This window comes from Synchiropus splendidus, chromosome 4, assembly GCF_027744825.2.
Source record: "Synchiropus splendidus isolate RoL2022-P1 chromosome 4, RoL_Sspl_1.0, whole genome shotgun sequence".
NCBI classification, from domain to species: domain Eukaryota; kingdom Metazoa; phylum Chordata; class Actinopteri; order Syngnathiformes; family Callionymidae; genus Synchiropus; species Synchiropus splendidus.
The window spans coordinates 20,727,579-20,748,137 of record NC_071337.1 but is presented as its reverse complement, the minus strand read 5'-3'; the positions used below and the strand labels follow the sequence as shown (position 1 = coordinate 20,748,137).

The 20,559-nt window shown below is 43.0% G+C and overlaps 2 protein-coding genes across 4 annotated transcripts; both read right to left on the bottom strand.

Annotated features, from left to right (window-relative positions):
* Positions 1–585: 585 nt before the first annotated feature.
* On the bottom strand, positions 586–7,744 carry msrb3 (methionine sulfoxide reductase B3). 3 transcript variants are annotated; one of them, XM_053863848.1, is made up of 7 exons: positions 7,608–7,744; positions 6,295–6,413; positions 2,782–2,890; positions 2,643–2,720; positions 2,515–2,543; positions 2,323–2,420; positions 586–1,132 (listed from the first exon to the last, which is right to left on the bottom strand). In XM_053863848.1, exons 2-7 carry the CDS (start codon positions 6,395–6,397, stop codon positions 956–958), a joined length of 594 nt encoding a protein of 197 aa, XP_053719823.1. In that variant the 5' UTR covers positions 6,398–6,413; positions 7,608–7,744; the 3' UTR covers positions 586–955. The 3 variants fall into 3 exon arrangements, with proteins under 3 accessions (XP_053719823.1, XP_053719825.1, XP_053719824.1); XM_053863850.1 differs by lacking the exon at positions 6,295–6,413 and adding an exon at positions 5,121–5,262 and having other exon boundaries at positions 2,782–2,895; positions 7,608–7,726; XM_053863849.1 differs by lacking the exon at positions 7,608–7,744 and adding an exon at positions 5,121–5,262 and having other exon boundaries at positions 2,782–2,895; positions 6,295–6,385.
* Positions 7,745–8,370: 626 nt separating this feature from the next.
* Positions 8,371–19,646, bottom strand: lemd3 (LEM domain containing 3). The gene is made up of 13 exons (XM_053863929.1): positions 18,235–19,646; positions 17,518–17,558; positions 14,171–14,240; positions 13,939–14,012; positions 13,403–13,482; positions 13,152–13,297; positions 12,030–12,131; positions 11,300–11,402; positions 11,006–11,184; positions 10,617–10,698; positions 10,439–10,544; positions 10,283–10,361; positions 8,371–9,838 (listed from the first exon to the last, which is right to left on the bottom strand). The coding sequence occupies exons 1-13, from the start codon at positions 19,637–19,639 to the stop codon at positions 9,696–9,698; spliced, it is 2,610 nt and encodes an 869-aa protein (XP_053719904.1). The 5' UTR covers positions 19,640–19,646; the 3' UTR covers positions 8,371–9,695.
* Between the last annotated feature and the right edge of the window lie 913 nt (positions 19,647–20,559).

Below are 20,559 nucleotides of genomic sequence, written 5' to 3'. Positions count from 1 at the left end.
CGCACAAATCAGGTAATATGAGGCTCTGTTAAGGGCATTTCTGGAGTAATCTGTTACTTTAACTTAAAATGATGGTGCAAAACAGAATTTAAAAAACAGTTGTGTTACAGTTTGAGTGAGTGTGTGTAGGAATAACTCAATATAGGTGGGGCTGTTGAGTCTCATGTGAGAAAAGACTCGTGCAGATTTTAGTTTGCGATTGCAAAGCAAAGTGGGTGTATCAAGGTAAACAAGTTAGAAAACACCGACTAGTTGCCTCTTGATACCCACCCACATTTTTTTCCTGTTATTCATGGACTGATAAAAGCATATCAAAGCATGAGATTGCTTTGACCCACTGGATCCTTTTAATTTCGACTTGGTCCATACTATAGGGGCGCTGTTTTAAAGTTGCATGTACCAAAAACTCTACTTCATACAGTTTCAAATCAACTTCCTGAATGAGCAGGTCCTGCTATGATACTCGGCCACGATGTCTGTGAGATGAATGATCAATCCACCTTCAGCACTGTTGCAGGTATACGGAGGTGTTTCAAGGTCAGTCCATGGAGAGACCGGCCCGTCATGAGCCTCAATTAAACACATTTATTATGAAGAATATGTTTTGTTTGTTTCATTTATTTGAAGGCAGACAACAAAAATATTGTGCAGAAAAAGTACAAAACATTAATGGTGCACACTACTGTCTACAGACTGCACTTGCATAGCTTATAAGACAAAATGGGCAGCACAAAACTTCAAAGATATGCCTTCCTTAAATGCGCTGCTAAATCATCAACACCGAGCTCTTCATCCATCTGTGGAGTCACGTTCGGACGTGGTGCTTTACAAGAAACAAACTGGCATTGGTGAAAGCAGTTTACTGAGACATTTGATAATTTGGTCGTCTGAGCACCGAATACCTCTGGAACTAAATGTGTTAAACTCCCTGGTCAAACAGATTTGTTATGTGGACTCAAAGTTCCGTCTTCCTGTCATTCTGGCTGCTGCTGCTGGCTGCTTCCCCCTCAGCTGTGGAGGAAGGGGCAGCACCATCTTTGGGCTGGAAGGCCAGTGACGCAGAGTTGATGCAGTAACGTTTCCCAGTGGGTCTCGGACCATCATCGAACAGGTGACCCAGGTGAGCGCCACACTGAAACACAGGGGACAACAACCAGCTGTAGAAAAAACTGCTCTTTCATCATTAATGGTATTTACATTGTATATTTAAGAATCCATTATGAGAGTATTCCTGTCAAAGACGGTAAAGAGAATAGCTAAATGTTGAAGTACTGAAATGGACATCCTTGAAGTCTTGAATAAAGGCGGTTTCACACTGCCGCTTCTGTCTCTGTGCACCTCTGCGCTTCAGGCGATGTCCCCTTTTTCCACCTCAGCTGGCGGCGCTCAGCGCAAAATAGCTGGTTTGTGACCCACGACAAAGCACGTCTCAAGGAAGTCGTCATGAGCCGCGCGACAACCTATTTACCACCATTGTCTTGACCCCCTTATTTGTCTGTCACTTCAACATTACACAACATTACGAGTCGTCCTCACCTCAAATATGAACTGATGACGGAGTTCCGCCACGGCTGGAACAGAATGTGGCGTTTCACAAACTTAACTAGACATGAAAGAGTCTTGTCATGTTTATTTTTACAATTATTATTTTACGGAGCGACTTGACTGACCCACACTGCTCTCACAACACCTTGAACACGGTGAGAGAGATTACTGACAATCGAGAAAGTTTTAATCATTTAAGCACAGATCCAGATGATCAATGAATAGACTGATGATCTTCAGTAACTTTAGCGTCTTCCTCCTCGCTGCTCTCCTAATGAAGACAGCTCTGCTGCAGCCACATCACAGCAGTGAAAACAGTTACTGTAGAGCGCAGCATTATTCATTTAGCAAATCTGTCAATAGAATCAGATGTTTATCAGCCTAATAAAGGTGAAAACACTTGAGTTATCAAACATCGCAAGTCTTCCCAGACACTAGTCTCCTGCAACTCCCGGCTGCACACATCTGTGTCCAGGGAGTTTGTGAAGTTGTTTATGAACGATGTTGTCCGCCCAGACAGTGATCAGACCCTTTACTGTCCGGCATCTATCATGTTTGTATGGAGTCGCGCTGTACACGTAGTTTCCGCCGTCTAGCGCCGAGTCGCCTGATGCAAGAAGCTCACCCCCTGTGGAGCAGCTCTCCAGCTGGGATCAAATCCGCGGCCAAAATCCGACTCGTTTTTGTTCACGTTGGACATTTGAGTCAAACTTTGTCTCGAGACAGAGTGTGTAGTGTGAAACCGCCTTAAGACTTGAGAAATGTCACACTTGGTACCTGATTACATGTTGTCTCCACCCGGTGCATTCCATAAGAGAAATCATCAGTCAGAGAAATGGACTCCTCTTTCAAAAGGTCGAAGAAGGAGGGCCAACCTGGACACAAACCGTCAGCAACTTATTTGAACCAACAAGATCAGGACACAGTATCAAAGTCAAACCTTAGATGAAAGGAGACGGAGACTCTTACCTGATCCTGAGTCAAATTTAGTGCTCGAGCTAAAAAATAAATATCAAGTATTTTAGAAGCAAATCAGAATTACGGTGACCCGTTTTAAACGTATCATCAATTTCAGCGGTTACACCAGAGGTTCTCACCTGAACAGTGGCGCCCCACAGACGACACAAGTGTAAGTGCCATCAGCCTTGTGGTCATGGAACTCTCCAGTGAACGCACTGACAGTACAAACAGATAAGCAGTGTCATCTCCATTTAAAAGCTCTTCCAAGCCCTTCACCTCTCTGTTCCTCTCTCCTGGGTCACATGATACTGCTGCGGCGTCAGGCGTTTCCTCATCTCCTCTTCTGTGAAGCGAACTGGCCATGTCTTCTTGGTCCGACGTGCTCCTGAGGTAGAAGTGGGGGGTGTTAAAGTGTAGCAAACACAACACCACATGTTTTGTATGGATAAACTGATGGTTTACACAATAAACAAAATCAAATTCCATGCAAATTACGGAGTGAAGAACCGCACATGGACCAATCATGGCATTGTATCTATTTGCCTTAAATAAATCGATGATGCGGCTTCTGTAGACGACACTGTGGGTCCTCCTACTCTGCAGTAGTCAGTGCTAAGGCTCAGTGATGAAAAAGTTGATAAAATACATCACAGCACTGAGCACATACTAAAGGCAGGAAGCCATGGAAATTTGTCTGCATAACCTACAGATACAAGGCAGTTCATGTACCTGTACTAGGGATGCTCCCATCAATAGGTCAGCGATTGTGATCGGCCGATTTCAGCGTGACCTGTGAATGCCGATCGCTACCTGTCATTGCTGATCACAACAGTCGATCACGTGTGCGCTATGATGAAGCCCCGCTGCTCACTGGGCAGCAGCATGTTTCCTGGGGAGGTTCTTTCAACCTAAAGTTTGCATCCTGCAGCACCTGCTGTGCAGGGAAGCCTGTCAAAATTAAATACGGCATTTAAAGCACACGACAGAGGTCAGACAGCTTTAGGGGCTCATGAAAGTGAGACTGCCGTTTCCTCAGCAGCAGACTGTTAGCGCAGCTGACACTTAGCAACACCCGCCGGTCTGAGCATGACATTCGGAACGGCCCAAGAAATAATCATTAATTCTACCGAGCTGGATGACCAGGTCCAAATCTGTCGCTGTTTTGGAGTCGGGTGCAGCGCTCGTTGACCACTTCAATCTGAAACGTTTGAAAACGAGTGGAAACTTTAGTAAATGCAGTGCACTCTGTCTTGGAGTCCTGCTACAAGTAAACAGTATGTAAATATTTCACGGACATAGTGCGACGTCTCACGTCGAATTAAATGTTTTTCAGTTCAGTCCTTTTGACAGAATAGTTGCTGCATGCTGCAAGTTTTTTCTATTTCTTGCCTCCTTGAAGAGGCATGTAAAGACATGTCTAAATTAAAATGAGTTTATGATTCAGATGTACACGGAAGGTCTCTTTTGATTACAAATTCATTCAATCAATGATCAATGTGATCGGTATCGGCAATCGACAGCAAAAACCCTGATCGGAGCATCCCGAACCTATGCAGTAGCTGAGCCAGATTTGAATTTCTAATAAGAAATAAGCCGTCAATAAGAGTGTTCCATAAGCAGCTAGTTCCAGGTCAGGTTACTGTGAGCTGTTCAGGGTAAAGTGTCCCACTTCATGTTTTTGTTTTTTTAAATAAAACACAGACTTGAATAAGACACCATCTGGTACTTAACGCAAACAGACAAATAAAAACTCCTCATCTAAGACCTAGAAACAAAGTGATGGTTAGTTCAACAAAATCAATTCCACTCAGAGCGTGCAAGCTGCAACTCAAACCAAAGCGGTGAACGGTTATTCTGTTAGCGGTGGGCCTTTTAGGTGTCGGACAAAAACAGCAGTAAAAGAGAAATGCTTGAACATGACACAAAGTAAATGAAGAGTTTAAAACTACGGGGGTGGGGGAAGCAATTGGTTTCCAATAAGCCCAAATAGGAACAAACCACAAGCCAAAGAGATTCAGTTGTGTACTGTTCAATGTCACAATCACAACTCTGAAAGATTTATGAGGGATTTCGGCTGCACAGTTTTGTTTGGATATTCATTACGGTGAGGAAACAATGAAATAAATTTAAGCCGATCAGCAGTGGGCGCTTGAGACATATGATTTAGAGAGAGCGATAAACAGACAGGACAGAGGTAAGGATGGTGATACTGAGGTTTTCATTGGGTGTGAGCAGGGATGACGGTATCAGAAATAAGTACATGAGTGGGGCAGCTCGTATGGAGCAAAAAATTTCAATGGGTTCTGGTACAACAGATTCCCAGTGAGAAAGAGTTTATTCCAGAAGTTATGCAGCCCTGATCGATACCAAAAAAAAGCGTAACTGTTTTGGACAGGACACAATAAAGCAACTTAAGATGGATATAGTTTGACTGATTTGATTTTATAAGCTCGGGTCACTTGGTCACTGGTCTGGGAGCTCAGTGAGCAACTGCAGAAAACAGGTAAACAAGGTAGAGACGGGACAGTAAAGACATGCGGACACACCAGCCGAGTGTTAAGGCTTTAGAGAGGCACAGCACAGCAGGCACACAGCATCCAATCAGTGGACCTGAGGGAAGACTGCAGGACCTCAGAGCCACTGGCTGACTCTTTGTTATTAGATGGAGCAGATTGAAGCCCGACATGTCTGCTGGAGGAGGAACCACCACTAGAACCAAGCACCACCTCAGCGACCTTTAACAACCGACGAACCGGGCTGGATGAAGAGAAGCACACACAGAGAGACAGAGAGAGAGAGAGAGAGAGAGAGAGACAAGGCGAGACAAGACAAGACTGGTCAGGGTCATGGACAGTGGCAGACATGAGGAAGGACAGAGCTTGTCATCAGTATGTGTCCACCGGACATCATGCAGACTTCGGAGAAGACTGGTTAACAGGGATGAGTGACATGAAAATGCATCTGGAAAAATAACATGACGAAAAAAAAAAAAAAAAATCTGGTCCAGGGGTCTCAATCTCACAGCTCACCCAAGTTGAGTTTGAGACCCCATGATCTCAGCAAGCATTCACTGTGGTTTATCTTCTTTTTTTTCCACTGTAGGGTCCCGTGAAGAGATTTTGCATTTGACATTTTTCAAAAACATTGATTCGCAAAGGAAAACAGACTTGTCACAAATGCAGTCGCAGGGCTGATGGAAGGGAAATTTACAAAGGATTGCCCACATTCACCCACAGAATCAAGCCAAAAGTCCGCACTTCATCCTGTCACAGCTGAAGTAAACCCTAACTCTGGAAATAGTTCAAGCCACTAGTGTCACCACACACCTCAGGGTTTATCGCTTTCATTTCTTGAAGACGTTCAATATTCCATTGGTAGCACTGTCCCAACCCCCAGAGGCTTTGAGCAGCCGAGAAACTTTAGCATCATAATCCTGGCTATTCCTTGACCAGGACTTCACACCCTTTACAAGGTGTCGGGTTCACATGCTAGGCAATTTCACTCCGAGTTTCCGGTTACTTACTACATGGGAGCGCTCGTATTAGATTAGATTACATGTCCTTTATATAGTTTCATAGCGACTCACAATGACAATAAAGTTCTATTCTATTGTACTTCAGGCAAAACATTCCACTAGCACATCCTTCAACTCTAAATTTTAAGACACGTCCTGTGTTTTTTTTTTTCCTGTGGTTTAACAAGTTTGCATTTGATTCCATATGAAAACATTTTCAAGAAACTGAAGCAAGCCCACATGGACCCCTGAGGAAGTATGAAAAGTCACTATACCTATCAGACCAGCAGACAGAGTAGGGCGGGAGACAGAGTCTCTGCTACGCCTAACGGCAGACTGAGGGCCCACGACGACCCCGCGTCTCAACAGGAGAGCCATCACACACACTGTCACACTGAAGGAAGAGATGGCAAAAGTTGAATTCCTTATTCGCCCAAAATTCCCATCTAGACTACCTAAAATGGATGGTTCATAATAAGTCTTTTTAGAATCTCACTCAAGCGTGAGTTGGGCAAACAGCTTCAAAATAAATATAATGCCACATATTCTCCCATAATCCTCCATAGTGATCATCCATTATATCCAGTGTTTTCACAGCTTAGCAGGTACGACCAGACAAATTGTGGTCATATCCACTTGGATCACTAGCTACATAATGAAATATGAGATAATAACCAGAGCCGTCATAGATCATAAGACTAACCTCAGATTGTGTCTTAAAACCGCATTTGCATGTACATAGGCAAAATAAAAATCGCCTTAATGTTCATCTCTCAAGGGAGACATTCAAGAGACTGTCACGTGGGGCAGTAGTCCACGACTGCATCTCCCTCCCATGGCAACATTTGTATAGGGAAGAGGAGACGAAAGCTTTGGCTCAACTACAGATACATTTGGTGCTGCACTGTTCCGTCTATCTTCTCTTCACTTCTCAACTCGTGAACACAATCCCAAGATATAAGACATATAAGACATTGAACCATGCATAAAATACAACATAAATACCAAAACAACATAAACAACAACAAAAACATGTGTGTCGAGTAAACAATGAGAGTGCAAGTAAACGCGAGTGCAAACAGTTAAAGTGCTACTAGGAGTGTGGCGGTGAGTGTATTTCCCTCTGATAACATCATAGCGTCAAATAGTATAAACCATTTTTTTCATCCGCAACATAACTCCTTCCAACATGTCACTGAGGTCACACTGACACCTGTTGGCATGCTGATTCCAGTGCGCCACTTTCAAATATCGCGAGTTTAGCTACACACCATGAACCAACTGAAATATCGCGAGATTGAATTTGGGGCGCAACGACATTGTTGTTTAATGGCATTTAACAACGATTTAATCACGAATAATCACATTCTATGTTAGTTTCACGCTTTTTAAAGTATAATTTAACTTCTGAAACACCACACTTATCAAAGACCGATGACATAAAGCAACTTTTCCCCGTTTTAATTCGTAATAATGTAATTGTTAATATAGTTAGCGAGAAAATGGCAATTGTTCGTAAATATACAGCGAACCTGCAGCGTCCAGGTGACATTACCAACACTCATTACAAGCACACCAACAAACATACCGGTGCGCGACAGCAACAACAGGCCGACACTGACGGCGAAGAGTCGGCCAAAGCTCGGTGTTCTGGTGTCAAAGCCAAACATGAGCCGGAGCTCGGAGCAGCGAATCAGCCGAGAGACGCGGCAGCTCGGGTGGAACAGCAGCTGAGCTACAGCTCCTATTATAGCCCGGCGAGCTAGCCTCTGGTTTTTTTTTCACAGTCACAACTTTATTAACATGGACAAGGAACAAAACAGTGGCGTTACGCAATTGTTTTTTTTTTTTTTTTTTCAATTACGTAATACATTCGGCGCTTGCAGGAATCCATCAGTCGTGACTTACCTTGCTCCAGAAAAAAAAAAACGATTTTAATTTAGAATAAAAAAAAGGTCTCAAAACACAACCATTTTGTTGTCACTGCGCTGCCCACGTAAAGCGTCTCATTTTGCGTGAATAGGTGTTCATACAGGTCACGTGAGACTGAGCTAAAGTCACCTCAGTTGTGAGGGCTGCGCAACGACCATCTGAAGAATGGTACCGCTCTCAAACTACTTGCAGATGTTCCAACTCTCACCTCACCTAAAGAACTACACTGTACCTCGCCATCTAGGAGAGATCATCGAGGAAGAACCACTGCTCCTATACCTTTCAGGCATATGAAAAAATGGCACAAAGAACACATCTGATCAACAGAAAAGTGAAACGCAGTGAAGCAGAGATGGTCGCTTTTTTATCCATTAGAACAAATGGGAAAAAAAAAAAAAAATCACATGAAAACGTGTGAATCTTTTATTTAGAAATCTGCAATTTTGTACAATTCCCTCCACTGTCTAGCAGCTAAGGGACACTGGTAAATCCAAACAACGCCGTGGAAATAAAGCTGCATATATATTTTGTACACATTAAGAAATATGTCCATGTACAAGTACGTACATTAAAAAATACATCCGAGGAAAATAATGCATCCCACAAGGAAGCGTACAAAAGTCCAGAGAGGAGCTGTTAACATTTACAATCCGCTTCTTTGCAGCCGTACAAAAATAGATTCCAGTGATGCACTCAAATAACAACCGGCTTATTTCTGAAAAGTGTTCACTTTACTTTGCACAATCCTGACCAGAGTCTGGAAGCGGATGCAATGATGATCGATGACGAGAGGACACAAAAGAAAAACATGTTACGGGCAGTGACATTAAATATTACATCACCATGGGAGATTAGAAAAATAATAAATAGAGAGAAGCATTTGGTTTCTTAATATATCAACTGAAGTCGCTACAAAATATGACAGTGACTAACAAAACTACATCTATACCAGGCGGCGCTTGACCTTTTTTCCCCCACATTTCTTAAAACCCAGTACATTCCCCCATAATGCAGTGCCCCACATTTAAAAAAAAAGCACAAATTTAAGGCACGATTGGGTTTGTCTGCTTCACAGCAGCAGTTTTTTTGTGTCAATATTTTAACATCACACTGCAACTTTCAATCCACTGCATTAAAAGAATGACAGTTATGTCCTGTGTGTGGGGGACAAATACCTCAGTCCTCCTGCGTGAATCCCAGTGGATTTGGGGATTACAAATATAGAGTACTTGCATGAACTCATCCAGAAGAGAAATGACAGAGGGAAATGGTAAACAACAACATGGGGATTATACTGGACAAAAATTAAGGGAATGGCTGTTTAAAAAAGTGGGTTTGTCTATTCTGCAGTGAGAAGCGAGTATCAAGACAAAAAATGAGCTTATGGTTTGTTTAATTGCAGATTATTTCATAAAGCTTGTGCCTTGTTTGCATCTATTTACACCCTGTCCTCTTGCGGCCTTCCGGGGCAGCAGGCATCTTCCAGGGAAAACAACACCAACACTGTTCTACGCAAAGTCGCATCCAAACAGCAGGCTGATGACATCACCATGACATCATCCTGTGGAGGAGATGCCCTGGTCTCCGCTTTGTGAGAACATTTTGTATATAAGAGAAGTGAATGTGTAGCTTCTCTGACAAGTGTGGGACTAAAAAAAAAGTCCCTGACGAAAAAAAAGTTGAGTGTTAAGAAGCAGCAAACTTGGTTGCCATGACGACGGGGCGGCACATAGCAATCCCTCTATCAGGAGGAGACCGAGGAGTTGTTGTGAGACGTGGAGTTTGGATGGAGGCTGGAGGCTCTCAGTGGAGTGGCGCAGCTCTGAGCTTGCGGGAAGCGTTGGTGGTACCGGTCCAGACGCAGGTACTTCACAGTCACTAGTTTACCTGCCGGAGTAAAACATGATTTGACCACCAACATTTCACAAAGCATCTTTTTTTTTACATTTTCATAAAGAAAAGTAAAATCAGAACAGAACAACACTGATCCAAAAGACAGTGAGCTAAATATCAGTGTTTGATACCACTAATTCCAATGTTATGTCTCTCACACTTCAACGCAACTTGAGGGAAAGCAAACAAGTTTCCCTCAAGTTTTTTTGCTCAAGTAGAGCAAAAGTGGGATTGTAACACTAATGTGAAAGAAAAGGCGCAAGAGAAAAAGGGGTAGTTGACATTTAGTTTCGACAGTCTGCATCAGGGAAAAGACTTCACTTTCGTGCAGAACTAACGTTGGCTGAGAAATATCCGTACGTATTCAATAATTGTCAATTCAATTTGATGTCACTGTCACCAGACCCGTAAAAACAAGTCTCAGGAGCTGAGATTTACCATCAAACCAGGAGCCGTGCAGGGCCTTGAAGGCTTTCCCCGAGTGTTCTGCAGAGAGACACTTGACGTAGACACAGCCCTGTGGCGAGGAGAGAACATGATAAACCCACTGTCATGTCAAGTTTGTGATTTGACAGCACTGCACATGGATTCTACCTCTCTGGAATTCTTGTCAACGGCAATGTGGACAATCCCATTGTTGTCGCTGCACTTCTGCAGAATGGCCTGGTGGATGACAAGATCCCAGTTCTCTCCCACCTCCCTGGTCACACAGACAAAAGGTTTCATGAGCATGGAAACTTTTTCTGACGTTGGGAGAAGAAGTGAACATTACATGATGGGGTCAAACATGTTCCTGATCTTCAAACAAGGCGTCAGGCTGTTGGGCGGAGAGTTTCTGCGGTCCAGAGGGAAAGCTGCAGGATGGGAGACAATGGTTTAGAGGAGTAGGGTGCAGCCTTAGTCCACTATGTTTTCAGGCACATTTCAGTCATTTCTGTAACAAAACATCATGCCACACCACACAGCAATGTTCGACCTCTTGTCGGGTCCTCAAACATAAAACAATTCTTCCAACAACAATTAGCCCAATTTCTGAAAATCCAGAAAAGAAAAGATTCCAAAGAGCAAGACATCGGCATAATAACAAACAGGGTGCTTTATAGATTTTGCTGGTTTTTAATCGTGGAAGTAACATTTCCGCCGTATGTAAGAGCCATTTACCTTTCCCCTGCCACACTTTTGATGGGCCCAGTGTGGTCTTGTCACTGCTGACTGGAGGTTGGATCCACCTCCAGACAAAGAAGTCTGATCCTTCCACATTCTGAGTCTCAGTACGAATCCTGGATTCGTTGGCAGAAAGGAAGGTCACCGCACGATCCCAAACTCTGGACATCTTTTTCCTGCACAAACAAGACATAACAGCTCTGTTAGACCCATCTGGTCTCAGTAGCAACATTTGCCACTGTAGTAAACCAGACACTCAAAAGCCGAGTTGTCAATGAAGTTGGTACTGACCTGCTCTGAGGTGGGACCAGGGAGTCTCTTACGTGGGGGATGGGCATGTATGGCTGCAAGTCCTGGTTCTCTTGACACGCTTCATTGTGGCTTCTCAACACATCTAGGAGAAAATGACATGAAGCATCAGTACAGCATTCATTTCAGAGACACAATATGTTGAAATACATCAATTCAATATGAGAATTACGAGTAAAACTTTAATAACCAAAAGCAGTCATTATTAAAACTTAACTTAAAATTGTAATAAAAATGTAATAAAATAAGTGAGAACTACATTTTAGTGCCATGAACATATAGTGACAGATACTTCCTTCAACATCCCTTCAGGGTAGTGTAGAGCCAGCAGTTTCTGTTTATAAATACAGTTACAGTTACACTGGGTGGCGCTGCAGCAACAAAGGAGGTTTGATTGACGTGCATTTTGCTGATTCACCTTTACAGTCTGGCTTCAAGACCCAAACATGAACATGATTTTCAGCTAAGCCTGGCTTCCCAAAGGAGGAAGTCAGAGTTGTTCAGATCCCTCATAGGCTCACTATAGGGCTGATAAATTCACTTCTCCTTGAGGGATGTATAAGCCCGGCTCGTTCACAGGTTGTCTGCCTTGTTTACAGACCACACCTCCAGACTGCGACAGCTGGCAATTTCAGGCCAAATCTGAAGCAGGGGTAAATTCCACAGCCACTGGCCGACACCAAATCTCAGTAGTACGTGTGTTGTTACGTACCGATAATCCTCTCCACCATATCGTACATCTGCCTGGTCTCCTCCTCCTCTCGTCTCCACCGATATTTCATGTAGAAGACCACACCGCCCACGCAGCCTATCACTGGAAACACACAATTGACAAACACCGATTAAAACACTGAACTCCTGAAGTCCGTGAGCCTTTTTCCCCTTCATTTATATGTGTGTAGAGCACTTAAACACCAGCATGAAGAGAAGTGTTGGCCAATGGTGATATTCTTCACAGAGCTATCCATCAGCACTGACTGGACTTAACAGCAACACAGATTTCGATGCTGCCCTATCAAGCACGACCACAGCCAAGTTCCAAGCTGAACGTTGCACTCCATTGTTAGTAAAACGTTTTTGGACGAACTGCTCACCACGCACCTCCCTTCCTAGATTGGTGGGGTCTATTATTTGAACAACTGATGAACAAATTTAAGAAGAACATTTAGCTGATATCAAACATTTATCCCGTAATGTTCTTTTAAAGTAGAGCCTTTTCTCACACATTTGAAGTTTACCGCTTTGGAATATTGGCTATAATTTTAATCTCCCATCTGCTGAATTATAAAGTAATAAGCAAAAAAATCTTCCCAAGTGTAGCCTTAAGATGAAAAATTAAATACAGCTCCTAAAATGTGTTTTATATTTTAGATACTTGGCAAAAATGCTTTAACATTTTTCCTTTAATAAAACAAAACACAATTGCGATTTTTGTGTTGCACTATACACTTTGTGCAGACAATAATTACGGTGTAACACTGTTTGTCAAATAAGTATCTAGGACACATAAATTATTAGCGATGTCCCGTTACCGATACCAGTATCGCTACTCACACTGATACCCATGGGTCTGCCCCATGCCCCTAGGCTAAACTTGAAATGTTCAAAGGGAAATCTGCTGCAGTGGAGTCGTGTTTGTTCAGGGAACAATGAACCGGTCGTGTTTATTTTATAGCATCTGTCAGGTGATGGGACTCCTTCTGATCACATTCAGCAAAGTTACTGTGGTTGCTGCTGGAAAAGCATCAAAATAATAAAAAACCTTTATTGCCGTAGCCCCTGTCTAAATCCCCCCCAAAAAAACCAAATGAAAAGCCTGAATGATTCTCCTCACCAGCCGCAGCCAGGAGGATTTTGATGATGACGCTGAAGAAGGCTCTGCGCAGCCGGCAGATGAAGGGCATGTTGGGATGGGTGGACTCCAGCGCACGGATCTCAGACAATGGAATGGATGCAGCACTACCATCCTCTCCAAGCAGCCTAAAAAACAAGACGCAATGTCAAGAATCACAATTTATTCCTAGGTCTAAATGATCAATACCAAATATAAGCATTTGACGTTTTTCCTTTTCCTGATAGTCTTACCTTATTCCAATATCTTTTTTGGACCAGCTCACCCACTCCAGAGCTTTATGGAACACGGTTAGGTACTCCTTATTCTTCGACTGAACAACAACAAAACAACAATATATAAACAAAGACTTTTGGATAGTTTGACCAAATTTTGCCAAATTATAATAACAATTTAGTTTCTTCTGATATATGGGATTAATATGAACACACCAAAAAAAGAGAGAAAGTTAGAATAAACAAGACTCGATAAAAATGAATGGGCTAAAAGTACCATGACTGCCTGTTTTAAAACAGTGGTCAACAACAACATGTGTGTTCTCACTGTGAAATCTTTGGTGAATTAAAATGGGTTTTTTTCGTGACCAACAAGTTAACACTCAAGTTATTTTGTAATCATTAGACTTGTTGGCAACATTGGAGACAAGACAACAATCTTCAACTTACAATGGTCAGAAAATTGACCAGCTGAGGTGTAATAACCAGAATAGAATTTCTAAAGGCCTTTGATTCAAACAGCATGGCAGCGTGACAAAAGGACGTGCACAAACCTCCAGATAGCGCGAAACCTCATGTATCATCAGACTTCTTTTTGGATGTTGCTGGCTTTCACAGTCGTGTTGACCTGCATTCACAAGGCATTTCTTTGATGAGTATGTTCTTAAATTAAATGTGTTTACAGACTATGCATTGACGTCAAGAACACGAGACTTGCAGACATAGAGAGTATGTTCCAAAATGAAAACCACATGAGTCTGATTTTATAACTGTTGTAATTGTTACCTGCAACATAGGCCAAGTGATCATGTAGGTTGAGGAGTAGGTTCAGGATCAGGTCCCTTTGTGTCTTGTCCTGTGAGGAAGAAGAATTATTTTCTTAACATGTTTGAATACAAAGACAACAGAAAAGTGAGATAACCTTCTCCATATACAGTAGGACCTTCAAAGCAATTTCTGATAAAAAAGGTTTCTACATTTATTATCTGAGCCAAGACAAAAAAATAGTTTCAGGTCTTCTTTCTCATCACTAAAACTATATCCAAGTTAATTGTGATTTCAAATGACCAGAGTCCGGCAGTCGGCCAGACGTAAGAGAGGTTATTCTGAAAAGGCTCACTTCAGTAGTCGGATCCACGCAACGTGACAATGTCTTGTAGAACTAAGTTCAACCCCGTTAACTTCAGAATCAATAAAGAATCAATGATTATATATTGTGATGATTGGTGAGGTGTTTCTGTTGCTATTTGCTATTGCGAGCTTGTGCATGTCCATCGAGCGCACATAAGAGTCTGTGGATGTGTGGAGTCTCATTACGCCTATTAATGCAGCCAATCATCAATTTACTGCAGCATAGTGAATGCCACAGGTGCTTGATATATTCACCACAGTAGACGATAGAGCTCCATCAAATGTTCTTATGCACGACTGCGTCCACTTTTCAATCGAACAAACGTCAGCTGTTCTGGTTCAGAGCACTGCACGACTTTCTGCTCCTATGAACTCAGAATGGTTAGCAAGACTCCATCAATCAGAAGTCTTCGTTTCCAGTGTCTACGTTATTTTGGTTGCAAATCACGGATCGATATTTGTCAAGAGTGTCCGTCTGTACTGAGCCGAATGCACAAACGGTGAGGAACACTATAACTCATCTGTCTGACGACTCAGTCTAATGAAACAAGTTGAGGCTTCATTAGACTGAGCAGACAAGAAAGTCAGCTTAACCTCCCAAAATCAATTTTCTGATTGAGCATTTTCCTTTTTTTTAAAAATAGATTCATAACTGTTAACTGTTAACCCCACAAAAACAGACATCTTCAGTACATCTTATTTGAAAAGGCCTTTATACTTGGCAGATGTAACACATACATGTATATATTCCATGCGCTACTTTTTTTATGACTTATTACTATTACTTTAAAAATTATATTGGAAGACTTTTGCATTCAGAAAAAAAGACAGGCTATTTTATTATTAAATAGGGATGCTCTGATTGATCAGTCACCGATCGTGATTGGCCGATTTCAGTGTGATTGGGGAATGCAGGTCACTACCTGTCACTGCCGACCACAACAACTGATCACGTGTGACAGCCGGCACTCTGATGAAGCCTCCTTGTCTGTGATGCGTCCTACTCCTATTCCTCCCTACTCGCTGCTCATTAAGCAGCGGCATGTCTGCTGTGGAGGGTCTCTTTCAATCTTCCATGTAAAGTTTACATCCTGCAGCACATGTACAGGAAAATGCTGTGCAAGGAAGTGCCATTTGAAGCGTTGACACTTGACGGTGCACAGAGAGTTTTCTGGGCTCATGACAGTGAGACCGCTGGTTCCTCAGCAGTAGGCCGTTGGCGCAGCTCATGCTTAGCAACACCCGCCGGTCCGAGCGTGACATTCGTAATGATAAGAAATAATTATTGATTTCACTGAGCTTGATGACCAGCCTTTCTCAGGTGTTGTTTACGTGGAGAATGAAACGGAAATGACCGAATCCGTCGCCCTTTTGGAGTCAGGTGCAGCATTTGTCAGCCACTTGAATCTGAAACTTTTGAAAGCATCCGATGTGGAAACTTTCATAAATGCAGTGCTCACTGTCTCTGAGTCCCGCTCTCGTAAATATTTCACAGACATAGCAGTCTCCAGAGATTCACCTGCAACGTCTCACATCAAATATTTCAAAGGTTTTTCTATATTTTGCCACCTTGAAGAGGTACATAAAAACGTGTCTGAATTAAAATTATTTAAAGTTATTTTTCTCAAATCATGGACACAGATGGCCTCATCATATTGATTAGAAATTCATTCTCAATCCATGTGATCGGTATCGCTGATCAGCAGCAAAAAACTTCGGAGCATCCCTATTATAATCTCTCATTCAACCCAAAACCAAATTGTGACCTGTCACAGTGATGCTAAAAATTAATTCCTTGATTGTATAAATGAAAGAGTACTTGTTCATAGAGCAAGAGAAACATTGCTAGCCTGGCTCAAGTCTTGGTGTGCAACTAGTCTCAGACAATAAGAGACCCTGTTTGATCCTGTTCCTTAGCTGCACTTCCTTATAATCAATGTTAAATGTCAACATAGCTCTCTAAATTCCATGAGGGAGGTATAATATATTCAACAGGTGAATGATATTTATCTTTGCACATAAAGATAGAAACCCTCTAGCAGACATTTGATGTTAATCAAGATGACAAAGGACTGGAGATTGTGTGTCGGACACCCTGCTTTGAGGCACAGGGGCTCCGCAGGGTGCAGTCCTGGCTCTTTTACTCTTCACCCTCTACACCACAGACTTTGCCCTTAACACCCCCATCCTGTCACCTGCAGAAGTTCTTAGAAGACTCTGCAATCGTCAGTCTCATTAAGGACGGAGAGGACAGAGTACACGGGTCTAATGCAGGACTGGTGCCTGAGAAACCACCTCTAGATCAACGCGGGCAAAACCAAGGAGCTGGTCCTCTGCAGGCGCCAACACTCTCCACCTGAACTGGTGAACATCCTGGGTAGTGATACCAAGAGGGTGGCATCATTCAGTACCTGGCTGTTCATCTGACCAACAGACTGGACTGGACTAAAAACATGGATGCTCTTTTCAAAAAAAAGGGCAGAGCAGACCTTTCCTGCTCAGGAGGTTGAGGTCCTCTGGGGCACACGGAAGGGTCCCGAGAGCCTTCTATGACATTATAGTGGCATCAGCCATTTTCTATGGGAGGTATTAAGGACAGAGACAGAAAGAGGCTGGACAGACCGGTGAAGGGGGGCAGCTCAGTCGAGGGCTGCTCTCTAGGCATGAAGGAGGTGGGTGACAAGAGGACTGCGGCAAAGCCGCCATCCATGATGGCCAACCTGTCTCACCCCCTCCAGCCCACCTAGGTCACATAAAGGAGTGATTTCTATGCTCCTCTCTGCCCAGTGCTGTCAGATCGTACAACAGAAAAATCTGATCAGACTGATTGACAACCATTGTTGATTGTGAATCATTTATTTATTATCTATTTATAAAATGACTTATTTATACAATTTGTCATTATCTATTTACATATCTTTGCATCTATTATGCTGAGCCATCTAATCTACAGGTATAGCAGCATCAAAATCTGATTAGTAACAGAAAGAAAAAACACTTACATATGTCTCTTCAAACTCCACTCCAAATGGATGGTTACGAACTGCAACACAAAAAAACGAAAAGGTCTTTTTAGTCACTCTAATTTATGAATTTCATTTTTTGTAACTTTAGAATACTTTTCCAACAACAACTGTAAATAATAACTCCATCAACCCCAAAACCAAAACCAAAGTTTTATACACACATGCTTGACAGATAGACAGATGGATGGATAGATTGATAGATGACAGATAGACTGCATCTTCCCACCATGGGGAAATGTACGCATCTATGTATGTTTATGATAGACATACTAGAATTTTTCAAATATATAATGCCTCTTTGTATATTCACTTCCGCTGCATGCCTGAACGCATTTTCCTTGCATTATTGTTGATACTTGCTCTGTGACACTTAAATTTCATCATTTATGAATACTTTGCAACTTAAATCAGAATAAAGACAGGATCAGCACTGAGATCAAGAAATGAGTAGAAAAAGAGATAGAGATTATTAATAAATTAACAATGCAATGGCCAGTAAAACATGTTTCAATTGGTAAATTGTGTTAAACGACAAACACAATACTGTTCAGGATTAGTGCTGTTGTCTTGAGTTGGGCCTCTAAGTGAAAACATAGTGTGCACCTTTGAATAAAAGCTATCTATCATGATCTGCGTTGACACATACACAATTTCAAATTATATACAGCCTCTGAAAGTGGGTTGGATACTCACTGACTCCATCGCTATGAGAGGATCCGGAACCTCTCATCCTCAGATACATGAGGCCCAGCAGCAGGAAGAATAAGCATGCGGCTGTGAGTAGGAACATGGACAGGTAGTGGGCACTGAAACTTCCAGATGACGCCACCTCTTCCCTTTTGAACTGCTGGAGTAGCTCTTCCTCACGCACTGGCGACCTTCTCTTTGTCAGTGCTGGGCTATAAGAGTGGTTTGGACCGCTGTGGTTGGAGTTGTTGACCCGGTAGGTCTGAGAGAGACTGGTGTAGTTGGAGAATCTGGGTCTCAAGCCGATGCTGAACCTGCTCCTGGAAGCACCGTCCTCCCCGGGGACGTGGTTGTTCTTGTCCCCGTCTCCTCCGTGGTTGTCGGAGAGGGAGACGTAGATTGGCTTCCTCGCAAAGTTGTGCGTGACCGAGCCTCCAGACAGGCCCAAATCTGGTCCCGTTAATTTGTCGTCCCCGTCCTCCTCGTCTCTCCTGCTTCGGACCATGTTTTGACTCGCGGCTGTGCCGACCCCACCGGCGGCTCCTTCTGTTCGAGCCCCTCGGACGGCACCGTGTGGTGAAAAAGAAGTCCGCCTGGACTCGAACCTTTCCTGCCGCTTGTCTCCAACGCCCAGGCGTCCGACCTCGTCTTCGTCCGAGTCTGAGTAACTGCCAGCTAGCTCGCTAGCATTCAAGTGAGACGCCCTACTACCGTTTAAAGACCGTGATGTCTTTTCCTTCTCGAACCCATCCTCGCCCCCCGACTCGTCTTCCTCGGCCTCGAGAGTCGACTTGCCACGAACTCCCCAACCAAGCGAGACTCGTCTTGGACCGTCCGGGCACGGGGACGAATTGTTGCTTCCCACGGCGCCACGCTGACTGCCGCTGACCACAGACTGCGTTACAGCAGGCCTTATCTTGAGTTGATAACTGGAGCGCCGGTCCGTTCTACTGACCACCGGTGAGCCTTTTCCCTTCTGTGGAGGTTCGGCGTCCGACTCGTCCGAGCTGAAGCCGAGGACGGCGGACTTCCGGCCCGGTCTCCTGCTGGAACTCAGGTGCGTGACGTCATGGCTGGTTGGCCTGGATCCCGCCGTGTTGCTGCCGCCGCCAGTGGTGTTGTTGATGCCCCCTCTACTTCGGGGTTTTCCCGGTATAATATCCCGCTGTTGTTGTTCGTCGCGAAGCTTCTTGAGTTTCTTCAGATAGACAGGCCGAGTTTTTTCTGTGACCGGGCCCGGAGAGAAACCCAACCGCTTCAGTTCGGAGAAAAGCTCATCGTCCGTTAGCAGCGCCGACGCCATCTTGGACAAAACTCTCGCAGAAGGCTGCGTAGCGGAAGTGACGCAAGGTAAAGTGGGAACAGAAGAACGGTTCTCGTCAGAGAACAACCGACAGAAAAGGTTCCACATCACCAACCCTGTAAAAGTCCGTGGTACTATATTAATACTGTACGCTCTTTTGCGATATGTGCTCTATTGCGTAGTTTACAAGTGTTTTGGGGAGAACCTTATTACGTAATTGAAAAAAAAGTAATGTAAAAGCTTTCAAAATTACAAAATAGCTTTAAGGTTCAGTAGCTACATTTATAATTTCAAACTATTAAATTTAATATTGAAATTAATTAAATTAATAATTAAAATGTACAAATATTATATTTTTTCTGTCTGAAAGGACACATGTGTGTACAGATATGCTTTTAGTGCCTTTTATTCTAATCTCTTGTGCAAGACACCTTGATCGTTGAGGAAGTTCTGTAGACTTCCCTGTTAAAAGATATAAATAAAAAACAGAAGTGCTGTAATTAATGCAGTCTAATTCACTATCAATGATGCAAAATTCAATTTTCTGCTCTGTGCACGTAGCTAAATGTGTCATAGAAATAGGCTGACATGTATGTAAATGTAGATGAATGATCACCAGAGACCCTGATACTCTCCTTATAATTTAACATCAATTTTATTGAAACTCTAAAGACTTGTCTCATGACTACAATGCTTTCCCGTTAAAGTAAATAAATGCACAATACTTATATAATATAATACACATATATATAATATATAATAATATCAATATAAACACTTTTCCGGTTCACTGCAAACTCTTAAAAGGGAATGAAGACCCAGTCATCCTCAGATAAATGAGACCGAGAACCAAGAAAAAGAGGCAGACTACTGTGACCAGAAACATAGACTGATATTGGAAAGTAGACCCACCAGAGAATTCACTCCCTCTCCGTTTGGACATGCCCTGATGCTTCTTTGAAATGAAGGGATCGCTCTTGAATTGGCTGTATGAGAAGTTACTGTTATATTGAGGCATGTCGCTGGTC